Source organism: Pungitius pungitius, chromosome 11, assembly GCF_949316345.1.
Source record: "Pungitius pungitius chromosome 11, fPunPun2.1, whole genome shotgun sequence".
NCBI lineage: Eukaryota > Metazoa > Chordata > Actinopteri > Perciformes > Gasterosteidae > Pungitius > Pungitius pungitius.
Window position 1 is genome coordinate 13,725,571 of NC_084910.1, and position 18,725 is coordinate 13,744,295.

General features: G+C 45.5%; 1 protein-coding gene across 3 annotated transcripts; it reads left to right on the forward strand.

Annotated features, from left to right (window-relative positions):
* Positions 1–1,354: 1,354 nt before the first annotated feature.
* On the forward strand, positions 1,355–17,983 carry chd4b (chromodomain helicase DNA binding protein 4b). Of its 3 annotated transcripts, none has more exons than XM_037453293.2 (40): positions 1,355–1,635; positions 1,943–2,140; positions 2,555–2,679; positions 3,814–4,068; positions 4,188–4,303; positions 4,422–4,521; positions 4,601–4,799; positions 4,934–5,055; positions 5,186–5,309; positions 5,500–5,672; positions 6,118–6,363; positions 6,550–6,753; positions 6,879–7,090; positions 7,230–7,361; positions 7,455–7,554; positions 7,707–7,898; positions 8,191–8,391; positions 8,850–8,987; positions 9,103–9,224; positions 9,307–9,480; positions 9,700–9,841; positions 9,960–10,209; positions 10,293–10,417; positions 10,527–10,619; positions 10,723–10,864; positions 11,176–11,345; positions 11,475–11,664; positions 11,977–12,063; positions 12,994–13,085; positions 13,171–13,304; positions 13,778–13,922; positions 13,999–14,155; positions 14,709–14,794; positions 14,921–15,170; positions 15,251–15,307; positions 15,407–15,577; positions 15,671–15,779; positions 16,181–16,313; positions 16,410–16,605; positions 16,818–17,983. In XM_037453293.2, the coding sequence occupies exons 2-40, from the start codon at positions 2,077–2,079 to the stop codon at positions 17,012–17,014; spliced, it is 5,925 nt and encodes a 1,974-aa protein (XP_037309190.2). In that variant the 5' UTR covers positions 1,355–1,635; positions 1,943–2,076; the 3' UTR covers positions 17,015–17,983. The 3 variants fall into 3 exon arrangements, with proteins under 3 accessions (XP_037309190.2, XP_037309192.2, XP_037309191.2); XM_037453295.2 differs by having other exon boundaries at positions 11,478–11,664; XM_037453294.2 differs by having other exon boundaries at positions 1,356–1,635; positions 14,712–14,794.
* Positions 17,984–18,725: the final 742 nt, after the last annotated feature.

Below are 18,725 nucleotides of genomic sequence, written 5' to 3' on the forward strand. Positions count from 1 at the left end.
TGCCTGGACAAGTCTGAGATGTGCAGCAGCTCAGGTCTTATTTATGAATGAAAACTTTCAACATATAACCTTGGCCCAGAAACATTGCGTGACGAGCACCCGCCGTTACTGATGTAGACTTGAGCTCTTGTTGGCCTGTTTTGTTCTTATGGGACTTGCAAAGCAATTGGATCTCTTGTTCTTGATTAAAGAGTCATATGTGATGCAGTCAAGCTGTAATAACGACACAGGATGAGTAGGGAGAAGTAAATGAGTTTGTATTCAGAATGATTAAACTCACATGTGGCCTTCAGTGGCTCCCTCCGCTCTGAGAATGTGCTTTTACTTTGAAACAAAACAGATCCTGCTGAGAAAAAAGGAGATAATTTAGCAGCCACCTTTATTTACGGAGTTTGAAGAGTAAACAGCATCAGGCTACAATGCTGGAGCGGGCCTTTATGGATGTATTTGACTATTTGTTTGACGCTGTGTGCCTTTATTGGCAAGTTTTGATAATTCTAGTACCAAAAAAAATAATCTTCCCAGTCATATTCACTTAATGTGTCACTTATGTCACTTATTAGTGGGTTTTATGAATCGTCATGCTTACCTTTGACCCCCATCCCAACGGAGCAGAACAAGCCACCACCATGATTTACACCTGTGGGCCCCCTTGTGGACTTGCACACCTGTGGGCCCGTGTTGCTGTTGAAGGACTTTTCCATACATTGACATTGTTTTGTCAAAGAAGTGACCCGGATGTGGTGATCAGTGACAGCCCTGTAACTGGAGGCCTCGGCCTGCAGCAGAGGTGCTGAGCAGTCATTACAGTATTGGACCCACTTACACCTCCAGGTACAGCCGGCCCGTTGGACCTGCGCGCTGCACGCACGCAGTCTACCTGTGACTGGATCACACCATCAAAAGTTCTCTGACTTCTTGGCATGCTCACTCCCAGATGGATGCTCAGTGAGTATTATGGTCTGTCACCAGTGGACTTTAGTTCCCCACGGGGACTGTGAATAATGTCTTCTTTTTTTTTCTTGTGTTTTTAGGAGTTGTATATTATGGGATGTATGCTAGTACTGGTGGAGTATTATGGTCTGTTGAGGAGTGTAGGGGGGGGGGGGTGTCACCATGACAACGTGGGTTGCTAAGGGAGCGGGACTACTAGTGGAAAGGGGAAGGAGTGTGCATGCAATGAGCCTGGTGCGTGCATGTCTAGCAGCAGTGGTAGTGTGCGTGCCTGCGTGCGAGTGTGTGTGCGCGCGCGGGCGCGCGCGTGGTGGGAGGGGGGTGGGGGCAGGCTGAGTATTATGGTCTGTCCGTTGCGAGGTAACTATGCAGAGTCCTGTGTGGGAGGGGGGGGATTATTATGGGATGTCTGCCCCTTTGTGTGTTTGTGAGGATGTTAGCTAAGCTCTGCCTGTAAGGTTGGGGGAGAGAAGAGGGGGACGGAGCAACGTGTTCTGGGTCAATGACGGAGCTTTTTTTTTTATTATTATTTTATTCTGCTGATCATTGATCCAGACGGGTTTAACGCCTGAGCGATAAATGACAACAACTGCCGCACAAACAGCCCGACTTGAATTCATTCTCGCCCCGAGAGAGAGAGAGAGCACACCTCGACCCGGGACTGAGCCTACACACACTACAGTAAGTTTATAATGGGTTTGCAAGCTTAAACTTTTCTTCAGTGTGTTGTTGTTTTATTTAACTCGCAAATGCGAAATTGAGGAACATACTTCCAATAAGGATGGATGCCACACTTAACTTCATTCACTCCTGTGTGTACCAAAGATCTGCGAATCAACAACAGATCATGTCAAAGCGTAGATAATCCAGTTATCCAACTTCTTTGAGTACGCAGGTGGTCAATTAGACCCGATGCCGTGCAAATAGGAGGGAATGGGGAAGGATTTCGTTAGCTACCGACCAATGCCATTTATTAATTTATTTTCAGCACCCGCCGCCCCCTCCCTTTCCTGGACACCCCCGGTCCATTCTCCAACAGTCCCACGTCATTTTCCCTCCTCCCTCGCCGACCGAGGAGCAAGGTTTTTAGGAGGGATTAATTCCACCGGCAAAGCTGCGAAAATGTCGGGCAGCGAGGATGAGAGGGAAGACTTTGGAGCCGCGGACGAACCCTCACTTCTTCACGGTAAGCTCGTGTCTCTAAATCCTCTGAAGACGGTCCATCTGTCTGTCTGAGCTAGCCGAAGCTAACGTTAGCTTCGGCTAGCCCGTCCGTCACTCGCCATTAGCGACTAGTTAGCTAACTTCTCAAGGAAGAGTCGACAGTTACAGATGTTATTTCTCGACTCCCCCCCTTCCCCCACCTCTTATTTCGCGAGTTTCCCGCGCGTGTTTTACACGAGTGCGGTCGTGAACTGTCAAAGTTTCGGACCCTCAAAAAACAAAAAAAGACGGACAAGTTTAAACCTGTTTCTGTTTTGTAGCATTCAGGCTGCGTACGCGCGCGCACGGACGCACGCACGCCATCGTGTGCCGGTGCGGCGCGTGTCCGTTGTCCGCGCGTCTCGTCTCGCGTAACGACAGCTTGTGTCTCCTGCAGGTGGGGACGAGCTCGAGGATGCTGTGTCCGACGTGGAGGAGGCGCCCAAGTCCAAGAAGAAGAAGAAAGCCAAGAAGAGCAGTCGAGAGAGCAGGAGCAGCAAGAGGCAGAGATCCGTCAGAGAGGTTCGTTTCAGCAAAAGTTTTCAGTGCAACTCATTTTTAGGAGGTTCTTGGTGTGGAATTTAACCCGGTAAACAGATCTGTCCAGCCAACACGTCTACGGGGTGCACGCTAAAACAATCACATGGGAACCCTGTGACTTTTTCTAGGAGTCCAGATCAGTAAAATAGAGGTGAAAGGGCTGTATTAATCGTCATTTCTGTGCATACATGATGTTAAGAGTTAATTTGTCGACATGGTGCAAAACACAGTTAACATGGCTAAAAAGTAAATTAAGTAAAAAGAGTAAATTCCAACAGCATCAACAAAAACAATTCTTTGGTTAGATAATACGGCGATCATACTAAAGTAGCGATTTCAAACATTTTCATTTAGAGATAGATTGAGGTCACCATCTACCGGAGAAAGAGACAACACAATATTGATTGTGTCCATTGGTCCACTGAAAGCTTTCCTAATATTTCTATATTTGCAGTTTTACAAACTGAATATTAGCAACAACGTTTACTCTCCATTCACAGTTACCTTGTTTCCACTTAAGTGCTGGTTGATTTGTTATTTCAATTTGATTACAAACAAGGACATTTTGAATACAGTTAAGGAGTCCATGGTCTGAGCTTAGATTTTCTTTAGATTGTTTGCAAAGTTTTAGAACACACAAAATAACGGTTTTCGTTTTTTTCTACCCGGGAACATTGCCCATATATATATATATTTTAAAATAATGAGTCAACAATCACTCAACAGAAGATGCATCATAGACTCTTTTGATAATCAGTTTGATGTTATGTTTTTAAAGGAGTAATGCCAAACGTCTCTGGTTTCAGCTTCTCGCACAGGCCTTTGACAGCAAAGGGCTTTACATTTTAGCTCTATCTCCAATGAAAAAATATTTTTTTTAAATGGTTGTTAGTGTATTTTCCGTCAGTCGATCAATAGATTCAGTGACTGATTGTTTCCGCTATGCCTGTAATGATGAACTCTATATTGACCATGTAGCAATCATAGCAGAGCCGTGCGACCTCCACAACCCAATAGACTGACATATTTATTACTAGAAATCAAATTTTGATTTTTATAAAATATAAATGCGCCAGTGTCTATGTGTAATTTGCAAAGTGGCTCTTTGTGTTGCAGGAGTTGCCAGTCAGCTCCCCAGAGCACCTGCTTGGAGTAGATGCAGCAGAAAGAGATGCAGACGAGGGAGGTGTGCGGTCAGCGAGTGAAGGTAGTGATTATGCCCCTGGGAAGAAAAAGAAGAAACGTTCCAGCAACGCTAAAGATAAGAAGAAAGGAGGTGGGGCAGCAGAGAAAGGCGCCTCATCCAGCTCAAAGAGCAAACGTAAAGATCCAGAACCAGAAGACGATGACAACGATGACGACGATTGCCAGGTAAAGATTCATTCAGCTTCTGCTGCGAGGTGGATAATTAATTAATTCCATCAGGGCAGAACATTTAAAAATGCACCATACCATGCTGTTCTTTTCAACTCTTCCCCTCACCGCCTCAGCCTAAAAGCTCCACCCAGCTGCTGGAGGCCTGGGGCATGAAAGACATAGACCACGTCTTTACTCAGGAAGACTACAGCTCCCTCACCAACTACAAGGCCTTCAGCCAGTTCGTCAGGTGAGGAGACCCCTTTTTATATCCACCCTAAATACCATCGTACTGCCTCTACCTTGTTATATGGATGCATGGAAATATAAATAATCTAACTACATCTTACATATTTTTATGTCCTTAGACCTTTAATTGCTGCTAAGAACCCCAAAATCGCTGTGTCCAAGATGATGACATTAATGATGGCTAAGTGGAGAGAATTCAGCACCAACAACCCTCTTAAGGTATTATAAATATGAACAAGTTTGCAGGTCCGTGTCTGACCGTAGAGAGCAGAGTTTCTCACTGTGTCTTCTCATGTAGGGTTCTGCCACGGCCAATGCGGCCCTGGCAGCTGCCAATGTGGCTGCAGCTGTGGAGAACATGGTGGTGGCTGGAACAGACGGAGGGCCGGAGCCCGGTGCCGCTGCCTCACCTGCTCCTGCTCCCGCGCCGACGCCTGCTGCGCCCCCAGCAGCCCCGGCACCTCCACTCCGCAAGGCCAAAACCAAAGAGGGGAAAGGTAAAGTACACCTTATTGTTTGGGTAACAGTATTAGAAAATGTGAAGATAACGGTGCGTTTTTATGAAAAACACAGTTTTGAATAAAAACTATACTACATCCAGATTAAACTTTTACCTCTGTGTGTTTGTCAGGTCCCAATGCTCGCAAGAAGTCAAAGCCCGCGGCTAAGCCTCCGCTTAAGCCCAAACCCAAGAAGGTGGCTCCACTCAAGATCAAACTAGGCGGCCTCAACAGCAAGAGGAAGCGCTCGTCGGTGAGATACTTTGTACCACCCAGTCTTGAAATTTGACAATTAGACGACCAATAAATTGATTATGTGCTTTTGGCGTAACAAGCTACTTATCTCTTTCCCAATCTCCTCTTTCTCGGCGTTCCTCCCTCAGAGTGATGAAGATGAACCCGAGGTCGACAGTGACTTTGATGACGGGAGTTTCTCTGTGTCAGATGGCTCCAACCGCAGCAACCGTCCCAAGAAGAAACCCAAGAGTGCGAAGAAAAAGAAGAAAGGTTCGTATGCAAATAAATTTGGCCCTGGACTGGACAGATTTCACAACAGTCGGTATATTTTAGGAGGGTTTCCTTTTTTTCCAGTACGATTATAGGCACGACCAAAATAAAAGGCTGTGACCCCCTCGCCCCAATGTGTCTGGGTTTTTTCTTTCCTGCTCATTTTCTGTGGTCGTTCTCTCTCTATTAGTGGAAACGGAGGATGGCGACGGCTATGAGACGGACCACCAGGACTACTGTGAAGTGTGCCAGCAGGGAGGAGAGATCATTCTGTGTGACACTTGTCCCCGAGCTTATCACATGGTCTGTCTGGACCCTGACATGGAAAAGGCCCCCGAGGGCAAATGGAGCTGCCCCCACTGTGTGAGTACCTGTGCACCAGCTAGAAAAGATTGAGCCCAATTCCCTTACTGGAAAGTTGCATTGGTTTGTGAAATGTTCTTTTTAAATGTTTTAAAAAAATACCTTCTTGTGTTCTCCATTTCTCTTTGTCTTCTGCTACCCCCCCCACACCCCACTGCCCACCCCCCTCTTGCTCATGGTCCCATCAATCCTTTCCTATTTCCCACCACATGTCTCACCCCCCATCCCCCATTTCCTCATCTTGTCCCTCCCCTCCCACCCTCCCCCTCACATGCACACTCCCGCAATGCACTCACACCCCACCCTCGGCACGGTTGAAAATCCCCCCCACACCCTCCCTTGTTTCCTTTCACTCCGTTCCGCATACCTTCCCTGCCCCCCCCCCCCCCCACCCCCACCCCCACCACCACCACCACCGCACCTCTGTCTTTAATTCTGCCACCAGGAGAAGGAGGGGATTCAGTGGGAGGCCAGAGATGAGCTCTCTGAAGCCGAAGGGGAGGAAGAAGAAGACAGGAGGGATGAAGGGGTTGAGGAGGAAGACGACCACCACATTGAGTTCTGCCGGGTGTGCAAGGACGGAGGAGAGCTGCTCTGCTGTGACACGTGCCCCTCCTCCTACCACATCCACTGCCTCAACCCTCCTCTCCCTGAAATTCCCAATGGAGAATGGATCTGCCCCCGCTGCAAGGTGAGCGCTGGTGCACGTGAGTCTGTGCACGCCTGCATGCGGATGTAGATTCCATCTTGTGCACGCCTACAGTATTTTAACCAAAACATAGCAGTTTTTCTTTTTGCTAGCAATCTGACGTCCTAAACCTTCACTATTCCTATTCAAGTATCATATCCTAAATTACTTCTCCCTACTTTCTAACAGTGTCCACAGATGAAGGGCAAAGTCCAGAAGGTAATAACATGGCGGTGGGGGGAGCCACCAGCCCCCACGCCTGTCCCTCGGCCCGCTGATCTGGCTGCCGATGCTTCTGATCCCCCGCCGCTGGCAGGCCGCAGGGAGAGGGAGTTCTTTGTCAAATGGTGCAACATGTCTTACTGGCACTGCTCCTGGGTGCTGGAGCTACAGGTAGCGCACTCCCTCCGGAACATTCTCCACCTGTAGTTGAGAATGTGTATGTTCTTTTCTCTACGCGCACAATGTGAGGCAACCATAAACGCAACTGTCCCTTCCTGCACCTCCTTGTCGCCCAGTTGGAGCTTAACTGCCAGGTGATGTTCCGCAACTACCAGAGGAAGACCGACATGGACGAGCCGGCGCCTGTGGATTTTGGCGGTGAGGGTTATGAAAACAAAAGAACCAAGAGGAAGAACAAGGACCCTCTCTTTGTCCACATGGATCAGGAGTTCTACCGCTACGGTGTCAAGATGGAGTGGCTGATGATCCACCGCATCCTCAACCACACGTAAGTCACACATATGATCTCATGAAATACCCATTGCAAAGGTCACATTGAATGGAGTTTGCACTCACATGGAGAGCAAATAGTGATAGTACTTCATCATAACTCAATTATGCTTGTGTGTTTCCTTTTTTCATGTCAGTGTTGATAAAAAGAACAACATACATTACTTGATCAAATGGAGGGATCTGGCCTATGACCAGTCCACCTGGGAGAGCGAGGACATGGACATCCCAGAGTTTGACACTTACAAACAGACATATTGGAATCACAGGTATACAGACACTTTGAAAATGTTTCACAGTTCTTCCCAAAATGTATGCAGTTCAAAATATGTTTTTCTTACATTTCTGTCCCTTTTCTTAAGAGAGTTGATGATGGGAGATGAGGGCCGACCTGTTAAGAAGCTGAAGAAGACCGTAAAAGTCAAGAAGGCAGAGCGTCCACCTGCAAATCCAGTTATTGATGTAAGTATTATAAAGCTTGACACAAAGAATAGAAACTCTGCAAACCTGGGTATTGAAAAACTAATATACAAATATTCTGCCATACAAAGTTTTTTCATTTGCATAATGAATTGATCGGGAACTGATTGATTTTTCTTGTTTCTTTGTTGCAGCCCACCATCAAGTTTGATCGGCAGCCCGACTACCTGGACAGCACAGGAGGGACTCTGCATCCCTACCAGCTGGAGGGGCTGAACTGGCTGAGGTTTTCTTGGGCTCAGGCCACAGACACAATCCTGGCAGACGAGATGGGTTTAGGAAAGACTGTGCAGACCGCTGTCTTCCTCTACTCGTTGTACAAGGAGGTAAGAACAGTATTTGTGATTTTGCTGTTCTAAAGCCATTTCCAGTATCTGAACTGTCCAGTCTGCGCTCCCCTGTCAATCAATGTTAGTGGGAGAGGTTTCAGACGTGTGACACACAGCAACTCTGTCCAATAAAGGGGATAAGCTCTAAGGAAGGAACTCTATCCTAAAGGCAGGGCAAGACAAATACAATTGTTTACATATCTTGTTGCGGATTGTAAAGTGTATTGGATTAATACGCTAGATAAAGTCTCCCATTTCATGATAACGTTAACCTGTCCTCCTGGTACAGGGTCACTCCAAAGGTCCGTTCCTGGTTAGTGCTCCTCTGTCCACCATCATTAACTGGGAGAGAGAGTTTGAGATGTGGGCCCCCGACATGTACGTGGTGACCTACGTAGGGGACAAAGACAGCAGGGCTGTCATCAGGGAGAACGAGTTCTCCTTCGAGGGAAACGCCATCCGAGGGGGCAAAAAAGCATCCAAGATGAAGGTAAGGAAGACGATATCGAATAAAGCAAAACTGGCGGTATGAAATGGAACTATTAGATATCTTGATGAAGTAGTGTCTGTTTGAATTGGTGCCCTAGATACGAGGCGCCGATGTACTTCAAAGTACTTGTTTCGGTTAAAGTAAATGCAGGGAGAGAGGACAGAAGTGTCTCTCTCCACTCATTAGTTTCTCATCCACTCAACCTGTAGCTTAGGTTTTGATTATTTTTTGTCTATAAAATGGCCGCGTTTTACCTAAATAACCAGAAAAGACTTCGAAATAGCCTCTTCATGCTGCTGGTGTTTGGAGTTTAGGTCAAATATGCCCAGCTCCTTTTGCAAAGGTCTAAAAAAAAAAAAGATATATATATATATATATATATATAAACGTGTAAGTTGTGATTCCGGCGGCTTTTCAATACTGTTGTATTGCAATACTCCTCTCTTTGTGCTTTGCAGAAAGATTCAACAGTCAAGTTCCACGTCCTGCTGACATCCTATGAGTTGATCACCATTGACCAGGCTGTGCTGGGCTCCATTGAATGGGCCTGTCTGGTGGTCGACGAGGCTCACAGGCTCAAAAATAATCAGTCTAAGGTAATGATTAAGAGTACTTTGTGTTCATCCTGCCTTTTTTAGATTTTATTCTGATTGTCAGGAAAATGAGCTCTGTCAATTCCTAAAGTACTATTTTTGTTGTTGTTGTTGTTAGTTCTTCCGGATTTTGAACAACTATCCGCTGCAACACAAGCTGCTGCTTACTGGCACTCCTCTTCAAAACAACCTGGAGGAGCTCTTCCACTTGCTGAACTTCCTGACACCAGTGAGATTCAAGTGCGTAGCCCCACGTGTGACCACAGCACATGTGCCTGAACACCAGCCCAAACCTGTATTCAAATTTTCTTTCTCCCTGCAGCAACCTGGAAGGGTTCCTGGAGGAGTTTGCAGATATTGCCAAAGAGGACCAGATCAAGAAGCTCCATGACATGCTTGGGCCACACATGCTCAGGAGGCTGAAGGCGGATGTTTTCAAACACATGCCTTCAAAGACCGAGCTCATTGTCCGAGTGGAGCTGAGCCCAATGCAGAAGTACGTTATTGAAAGTTCTCTAACAAGATTTTTTTTCAGTAAAAGTATACACCCTTTGAAGTTATAGTCGACATTTTGAAGAATATTTATTGGCGTTTTTCATCAGTGCTACTTTCTGGATAATGTGGCGTATAAAGAGTGAAAAATCTGTGGAACATATTTTCCTTTTATCTAAATTCTTATTGTATTTTTCAATCTTTTGTCTTTGTTGTAAACAAGGAAATACTACAAGTTCATCCTAACACGTAACTTTGATGCCCTGAACACTCGTGGAGGAGGAAACCAAGTGTCTCTGCTCAACGTGGTAATGGACCTGAAGAAGTGCTGCAATCACCCCTACCTCTTTCCTGCAGCTGCCACCGTACGAAGTTCAAGTGTTAGGGGAACAAACTGTTTATTGTTGGCGGGAGGGTCCATGTCTCAGTATTTACTCGTATTTGCTGCTCTCAGTTCATTTTGATTCCTCCCTGTGACTGTAGGAGGCACCAAAACTTCCAAATGGCATGTACGAGGGCAATGCTCTCACAAAGTCTTCTGGAAAACTGACGCTGCTCCAGAAGATGATGAAGAAGCTGAAGGAGGGAGGCCACAGGGTTTTAGTCTTCTCCCAGATGACTAAAATGCTGGACCTGCTGGAGGACTTCCTGGAGAACGAGGGATACAAATATGAGAGAATCGACGGTGGGGTCACCGGCAGCTTGAGACAGGAGGCCATCGACCGCTTTAATGGTACACGCGCTGTTCCCCTGGCGTCTAAACAGCTGCTCTGTTAGACCATCGGTGTCCTCATTTTCGTTCCTTTTTTCCGACAGCTCCTGGTGCTCCCCAGTTTGCTTTCCTCCTCTCTACCAGAGCTGGTGGTTTGGGCATTAATCTGGCTTCTGCTGACACAGTCGTCATCTACGACTCTGACTGGAACCCGCACAATGACATCCAGGTATGCCGAGCCCGACTGTCTCCTCATATCCACGTCAGGATGTCTGTTTGTTCGGACAATAGGTGATTGTGCTGTTTTTTTTGTTTTTTTAAATGCATTTTCTTCGTAGGCGTTCAGCAGAGCTCACCGAATTGGCCAGAACAGGAAAGTGATGATCTATCGCTTTGTGACTAAAGCTTCTGTGGAGGAGAGGATAACGCAGGTCTGTGAAAAAAGGGCCACTACAGGGAAATTAAACGGTGTCGGGATTCTGTTTTCACACCTGCTCACCACTCGTTTTCCCTCAATCTACCCGCCTCCACCAGGTGGCAAAGAAGAAGATGATGCTCACTCATCTGGTGGTGCGACCCGGTCTCGGCTCCAAGACGGGCTCCATGTCAAAACAGGAGCTCGATGACATCCTCAAGTTTGGAACTGAAGAGTTGTTCAAGGATGAACTGGGAGAGGGTGAGTCAGCCTAAACCCAATGACCGGTTTAATATACACAATGAATTCTGTCAACCACCTGCTGTTGTGTTTTGCATTTTACCCCTATTGTGATATTTAAGCAATATCTGCATTTCTCACACTTTGAAAGGGAAGCCACAGTGTAAAAAAAAAAAAAATCTGATTCAGGCACATAGTAACTGTTATTGGCTAAATTAAGCTTTATCAAACGATAAGCTTTGCTTATTTAACACTTTGTTTGGGACAGAGTCTGATGTTGCATTGACTAAATCGGCTCCCTTCCCGTTTCATTTGACTCCTCCTGCTTCCAGGGGAGAACAAGGAGGATGACAGCAGTGTGATCCACTACGATGACCACGCAATTGACCGTCTGCTGGACAGGAACCAGGATGCTACAGATGACACTGAGATTCAGAGCATGAACGAGTACCTCAGCTCCTTTAAAGTCGCCCAGTATGTCGTCAAAGATGAAGAGGATGAGGTACTTTTTTACAGCTATTAACATAATGTCAGTAGTTTTTAAAATGGTCTAAAACCGTCCTCAATAAAAGAAATAGACTTTCATTCGATTCCTTTCTGTGATTGTTAATTGCTTTTCGCTCTCTGTGAGGAGGAGGAGGTGGAAAGAGAGGTGATCAAGCAGGAGGAAAGTGTTGATCCGGACTACTGGGAGAAGCTTCTGCGTCACCACTATGAGCAGCAGCAAGAAGACCTTGCACGGAATTTAGGCAAAGGCAAAAGAACTCGAAAGCCCGTCAACTACAATGACGGATCCCAGGAGGACCGAGGTATCAGACAGGGTACGGAACAATGTATAACCTCATCTCTTCCTGTTTGTGTGGTGTCGTTGTTGTAGTATTCAGTTAGTTCATTGCATGAAACTAGATTTCTCACCGCAGTTGTTCAACCACCCTTTTGAAATGTAGCTACCTTTAATCAATAATGCCTTCATAGAAACTGAAAAGCTATAGCACCTCCTCCTGGCTAGCAGCCGGTTTGGCACAAACTAAATGAGGCTGCATCTCCTTGAGTAGTTTGGATGTTCTTTATCTCGACTGCCAATTAGATTCTGTTTTGTCCCTCTTCAACATTCCTGTCTGTGCTCCCTCTAGACTGGCAGGAGGATCAGTCCGATAACCAGTCTGATTACTCCGTGGCGTCGGAGGAGGGCGACGAAGACTTTGATGAACGGGCTGAAGGTAAGACGCAGTGTTAAGATCACTGCTGCTAAGAGAAGAGGTATCTTAGTGTGCGTTTGAGCCACCACTATTCATGTGAAGATACAGATGTTCCACTTAAGTTGTTTGAGGTCAGTGGCCGACATGTACTTGAGTTTTTAAGAGTTGGTCCCAGCAATAATGGAGACACTGAGGTAGACCTTCTCTGAGCCCCACTTCTCTCTACCACTAACATCCTGCAAACCACCTCGACAGGTGTTCCCTCAGACAGCACCGGTGATGCCGTCATTGACGACTCACAAAACGCCACTCACTGCTGCATCATCTGCGATGAGCTTAGAAAAACGAGAAAAGACTGAAAGACAAAGGAACTTAAGCAGAGAAAAGGGAAAGAAAAGGATTGTCAAAGGTTTCTTGGCCAGCTGAAATATCTACTTTCACTTGAAAGAGATTTTTTGTGTTCATATTAAAGGTTAATTTTGTTGGCTTAAAATGCAGAGGGTTTTAGAAAATGCAGTCAGTATTTCAGACCAAATTGTTCCCTTTGTATTTATTAAGTATAAGTTTTATTTATTTAATAAGTTGGTTAATTTTATTTTGACATCAAATGTTTTTTTATTTATTGTATTTCTTAATAAATGCCTCTGTTACTTTGATTGAATAAAATAAAATCAACCACCACAACAATGCTTTCAGTTGTAAATGTTCTGAAAGCTTTACGCTTCAAGAAGAAGCGGTAAATGTGGAAGAGTTGAGAGATGAGGAGGGACTTCAGGATCAGAGTGAGTCGGGATGAGCCGTAAGTGGAACATCTTCAAAGAGCAACTTCAGAACATTAAGAAAGCACATCAGGATTCTTTGAAGTTAGATTTTTAGGAAATCTCTGAAATATTATTGACTGAAATGCCTCGTCGATCTCAGACGGACTTACTTTGTATTGTGTCGCTTTAGCAAATGCTCGCAGACCAAGTCGCAAAGGGCTGAGGAACGATCGGGACAAACCGCTGCCGCCGCTGTTGGCCAGAGTGGGCGGGAACATCGAGGTGAGAATTGGCACAAACAGAAAACAAACAATGACGAGTGCCCTTTTTGGTGTGACGTTAAATGTGTAAACAATCTTACCTTCAGGTTCTGGGCTTCAATGCACGGCAAAGGAAGGCGTTCCTAAATGCAGTGATGCGCTATGGGATGCCTCCCCAGGATGCGTTTACCAATCAGTGGCTCGTCAGGGACCTGCGTGGGAAGTCGGAGAAAGAATTCAAGTAGGTTTTTCTACTCCATTAGTCTCCCGTTATCAAACATCTCTACTTTTATCAAATCTGAAATAAACTGTCAAGCACTGGAGGTTAGTTTCAAATGTGAGATATGTACCACTGAGTAACGAGCGTTCCTGACTTGATTTTAAAGTTAGTCAGTTTCTTTTAGGTCAAATTTCTCATGAGACTTCTGTTGAGACAGAATTTAAGACGTGTGGCTGTTTTATCCGAATCTCAGGAAATTATATCTGGTTTACATTGGAAACCATACCCAGCCTCAAGTAGCGTTACAGCTGACTCGGCTGAGTCGTTAGTACTCAAAGCCTCTTTTACTCATGAATCTAGTGTATGTATCTATGTTTACGCTGTCTTTTCTTGGTTAACTTTAGCAAAATTTGCAAGGAGGTTTAGATATTTTCCAAATGTATTTACCGAGACATCCGCCCCCCTTCTTCTTCTTCTTCACCTTTCTGTCTCAGGGCCTACGTGTCTCTGTTCATGCGTCACCTTTGTGAGCCGGGGGCGGACGGGGCTGAGACCTTTGCAGACGGCGTCCCACGTGAGGGTCTGTCGAGGCAGCACGTGCTCACTCGTATTGGTGTGATGTCGCTTATCAGGAAAAAGGTAAGGTTGAGAAAATGTAAGCGTTTCACCATCACCAGTAAGCGATGGGCTTACGGATCCACTTATTGATTAACAGGTGCAGGAATTTGAGCACGTGAACGGTCAGTGGTCGATGCCCTGGATGGCAGAGCTGGAGGAGAACAAAAGGGCTGCAGCTTTGGCGGCAGGTGAAGACCCAAAGACTCCTTCTACTGGGACTCCTGCAGACACACAGCCCAACACTCCTGTGCCAGGTACAGACACATGCTTGGTTATTATTAATCTTAATTCCATATGTTTGTTTCGATATAGAAGTAAGTATTGCAGAAAAGATATTTCATTTCAGCTTCTGCAATTACAAATATGATTCTTATCCTTTGACAAACACATGCATTTCAATTTCCCCTTAGCCCTAACCTCAGCATCACATGCTTTGCCTCAAAATGTAAGCCCCTAAGCATGTAGAGAAACTGTTGTGATGGGCCTCTCTTGTGCAGGACATGTTGGGGGAGCAGATAATGTCGACATTTTTTTCAACATTCAATCCATAAGGTTGGGAGACTTTATGTTTCTCTGAGTTCCACCAAAGAATATGTTTCTCTTGTATCTGTTGACTATCAGCTTATTTTCTGAAACCCTCTGGTGTTGCAACAAGAGGAAAATGAAACTACTATTAAATGGACTTATGACACACTCTCTACTCAACTACTGACATTGTGATTGTTTTTTACTGACGGCTAAAACAAACAGGATAGAAATAACTCTATGCATGTCCATGGTTGACCTGTGTTTTTTGTTTCTTGTCAGAAGATTTGTCAAAATCAGACGACAAGGAAGACCTGAAGAAGGAGGCAGAGGATGGCAAAGGAGCTAAAAAGACAGACGATCCAGAAGTAAATTCTGCTTTTTATTTCAACATTCATTTAGGTTTCCAGTAATGTCTAATAAGTTAAGTGCAGCAACATTACACCTGGATTTGCAGATTTAATCTAATTAGAAACTGCCTGCCTTTCCTGTAGATTATCGAAATCCCAGATGAGTCTGAAAAATCCCCCGTCCTCGAAAAGAAAGAAGAGGTGATGGACTCCACAGTGGGGAAGGAGGAGAAGGAGACAGGGAATGGAGATGATGAAGGAAAAGAGAAGGAGGCGACTGATAAGAGCAAGGAGAAGGAAGACAAGGACAAGATTCTTGAGAAAGAGAAGGACACTCCTGCTGAGGTCAAGGGAGAAGTTTCGGAGAGCAAGATGGATTCAGAGGAGTCTAAAGGTAAGGAAACTGTTCTCCATTTTGGGTAGTTCCCTTATTTCCTTTTATCAGCCTTTCTAACCGTGCCTTTCTTGTTTCAGCTGAGGAAGGGAAAGATGAGAAGATGGACACCAGTTCCCCTCCAGAGGAGAAGAAAGGTACATAGCGAAACTCACAAATTGAAAAAAAACGTATATCCTTTTTAAGCGAAAGCTAAATGTACATTTCAACAATCACATGATTCTGTTTTCTCACAGAGCAAAAAGAGGAGAAGGAGGCCACAAAAGCAGACGAGTCCGGCAAACTGCAGAACGGAGAAAACGCCAAAGAAGCAGCGACAGCGGCACCGGTGGTCAACGTCAGCGAAGAGAAGAAAAAGGCCACCAAGCAGAGATTCATGTTCAACATTGCTGACGGAGGATTCACAGGTGGACACGCGTGCGCATACATACACACACACACACTTCCCCCACCTTCTCTTTAGTTTATGTCTTTGACCTTTTCTGCACTCCTTTTTGCAGAGCTTCACTCGCTGTGGCAGAATGAGGAGCGGGCGGCCACTGTCACTAAGAAGACCTTTGAGATATGGCACCGTCGCCATGACTACTGGCTTCTGGCTGGAATCATACAGTATCCTTTCCAACACCAATTCCTTGTTAATTTCGGACAGTGTGTGATCGCAAATGTTTGGTTGTGAGAATCTTATTCTGTCACCTCAAGTATGAATGTTTCCTAATAGAAAATATTATTAGAAACTTAAATATGCTGTTTTTTGCTTGAGGCTCAATAAACGGAACCAATTCACTCGTTGTCTTTTGGAAGTTGTGATTTGAAGCATGTTTCACCTTCTTTCTGAAATTGGAAATTGAAAGGTTTGCATTTACAGCTTCACTTGCCAAAGTGTTAACTGATCAATGCAGGGTGATCAGCATTCATATTCCTAAAACCTGCTTGAGAAAACAAGTTTCTGTATAAAACAACCACCCTCACGAGACAATAATGTTGTTACACTTGACCATGGCGTCTCTCAGACACGGCTACGCTCGATGGCAGGATGTGCAGAATGATGTGAGGTTTGCCATCCTCAATGAGCCCTTCAAAGGGGAGATGAGCAGGGGGAACTTCCTGGAGATCAAGAACAAGTTTCTGGCTCGGAGGTTTAAGGTAAGTTGAGGACTCTCGCATGTTTCTTTGTGTGTGTGTTTGTCTGTTTTTATTATGTCTCACTGGGCCCGCTGTCTTACTTTGTTTCCTGTGTAGCTACTGGAGCAGGCCCTGGTGATTGAGGAGCAGTTGCGCAGGGCGGCTTACTTGAACATGACAGAGGACCCGGCCCACCCCTCCATGGCCCTCAACACTCGCTTCAGTGAGGTGGAGTGCCTCGCAGAGTCCCACCAGCACCTCAGCAAGGAGTCCATGTCTGGAAACAAACCTGCCAATGCAGTTCTGCATAAAGGTAAACCATATTTGGTATCAAAAGAGAAACGGAGGGTTCTTGTGCACATGGAAAATAACGGAGTCAGGTGCTGTCCATCACTTTTCTGTTATGCAGAAGGACATTACAAATCCTAATTTCAACCAACCCGAGAGGTGACCACGGCCTTACAACTTCTCAACAAGCTTCAAGATTGAAACCTAAAATAGCTCAAATGCGTGTTTTATTTACAGTTCTCAAACAGCTTGAGGAACTACTGAGTGACATGAAGGCTGACGTGACGCGTCTCCCGGCGACCATCGCCAGGATACCTCCCGTCGCCGTGCGGCTGCAAATGTCCGAGAGGAACATCTTGAGCCGACTGGCCAGCCGGGGCCCGGACATCAACGCCCAGAACCAGGTCTCGCAGCAGATGCAAGTGCCGCGCTGACCATCCCCCCCCCCTCGCTCATTTCCCCCTCCCACCCCCCACCGACTCAGGCTAGTCGCCATCAACCCACCGCCATGTAGCAGACGTCCTCCCTCTCAACCGCCATGTACAGCACAGCCAGGTTAGTCCTCAACCTTCTGCACCCACAACCCATTTCTGGACTCGGAAGGAGCATCAGCCGTGCTGCTGGAACTGCAGATGCAAGACGGGAGAAAATGGAAACGAGTCTTTCTCCTCCACTGGGATTCAGATGTAAAACCTGTGAATCTGAACTCTGTCGTTGTGACTGAACTGTGGGCAGCTCCACTGACCTGTCCTGTTCCGTCTGTACAACAGGGTCAAACATGTGTATGTAACTGTAGAATGAAGAAGCTAGGCGGGAGAAAAATCGGCATGCTCGGAGTATACAGGTGCTTTGTAGTCATTTTTGGATTATTGAAGAAGTCAAGGGATTTTATTCTGCCCAATTTTGCCTTTAGAAAATTGTGATTTCTGTCATTAAACTATAGTGTGTGTGTGTGTCTGCCTGTGTGAGTGTGAGTGAAACAAGGCATAATAATGTACACCTCTACTGCAGAATGCCCCCGCTGAGAGACTGTTACTGTCATTTTTTTACAGACACTCAGTTCTGTTACCTCTTCCCGTGTCCTTGCCCTCCATCCAAAACCTTCACTCTTGTCGTCAGGTGACCCGATCCAGGATCAGCTCTCTGTGCTAAAGCCCTAACCAGCACCTCGACATTCCTAACCGCGCCACAGATTTGCTCCCTTGGAAGCTCTCCCGGAACCCGGGCATGCAATAGCTACACGGCTTTTAGGTACATGGGATGGTTTTGAGATCGATTTAATTTAATTTCCTACTGTATATTGTTATTTTGGTTTACATAATTGAATATTATTATGGTTACCACCTTGTTGTTTCTATCATTGACGTTTGTTTTTATGGACTACAATAAAAAAGTCAACCCTTTTTTTTCTTTATCTCAATTATTAAGGGATTGCCATGAAACATTTATGTTCCCCTGACGATGGATCAGATTCATGTTGCGTAATTGTCAAGTTCGAATCTCAATTTGTTCAAAACTTAATGTCACTTTAAAAGACCTTTAAAGCCAATCATTTGCAGCTGTACTTTGCCAAACTAAGATGTTGAACATATTAAACCATCTATAATCTGCATAGCATTCATTGTGAGCATGTTGGCTAAAGTACAGCATCACTGAGCCACCAGCAGGGCTGCAGACTTCTCTCTAAGTTAACCATTACTATGTGTTTGACTAATTAAACAAAGGTTTCTCAACTGGCTGAGATGAGCTGTGCCAAAAAAAGATACTCACCTGATGTTTAAATAATGCTTGTGGAGAGAAATGTATTGTTACCTCCCATTCAACTGGAGGAAGCTGCGTCACTATTCATTGACCCCTGCATCTGATTATGTTAAGTATTTTTGTCAAGGTTGTCGACCAAATTTATATATGTGTAACTGTTCAAACACAACAGAGTGGCGTCAAGAGCGAGACCTACTTTGAATTCAAACCTCAAAAGATGTGGTGGAATTTACATGGAGGCAAATGTTGGCTCACAGGAGAGATGGAAAAGCCGGAGAGCATTTGCACATGGAGGAGCCAGTGAGAGGAAGATCAGAGGGGAGAAGCCAACACGCACATTGTCTTCCTGTAGATACTCGCATAATTACAGTAAATTGCAGGGCG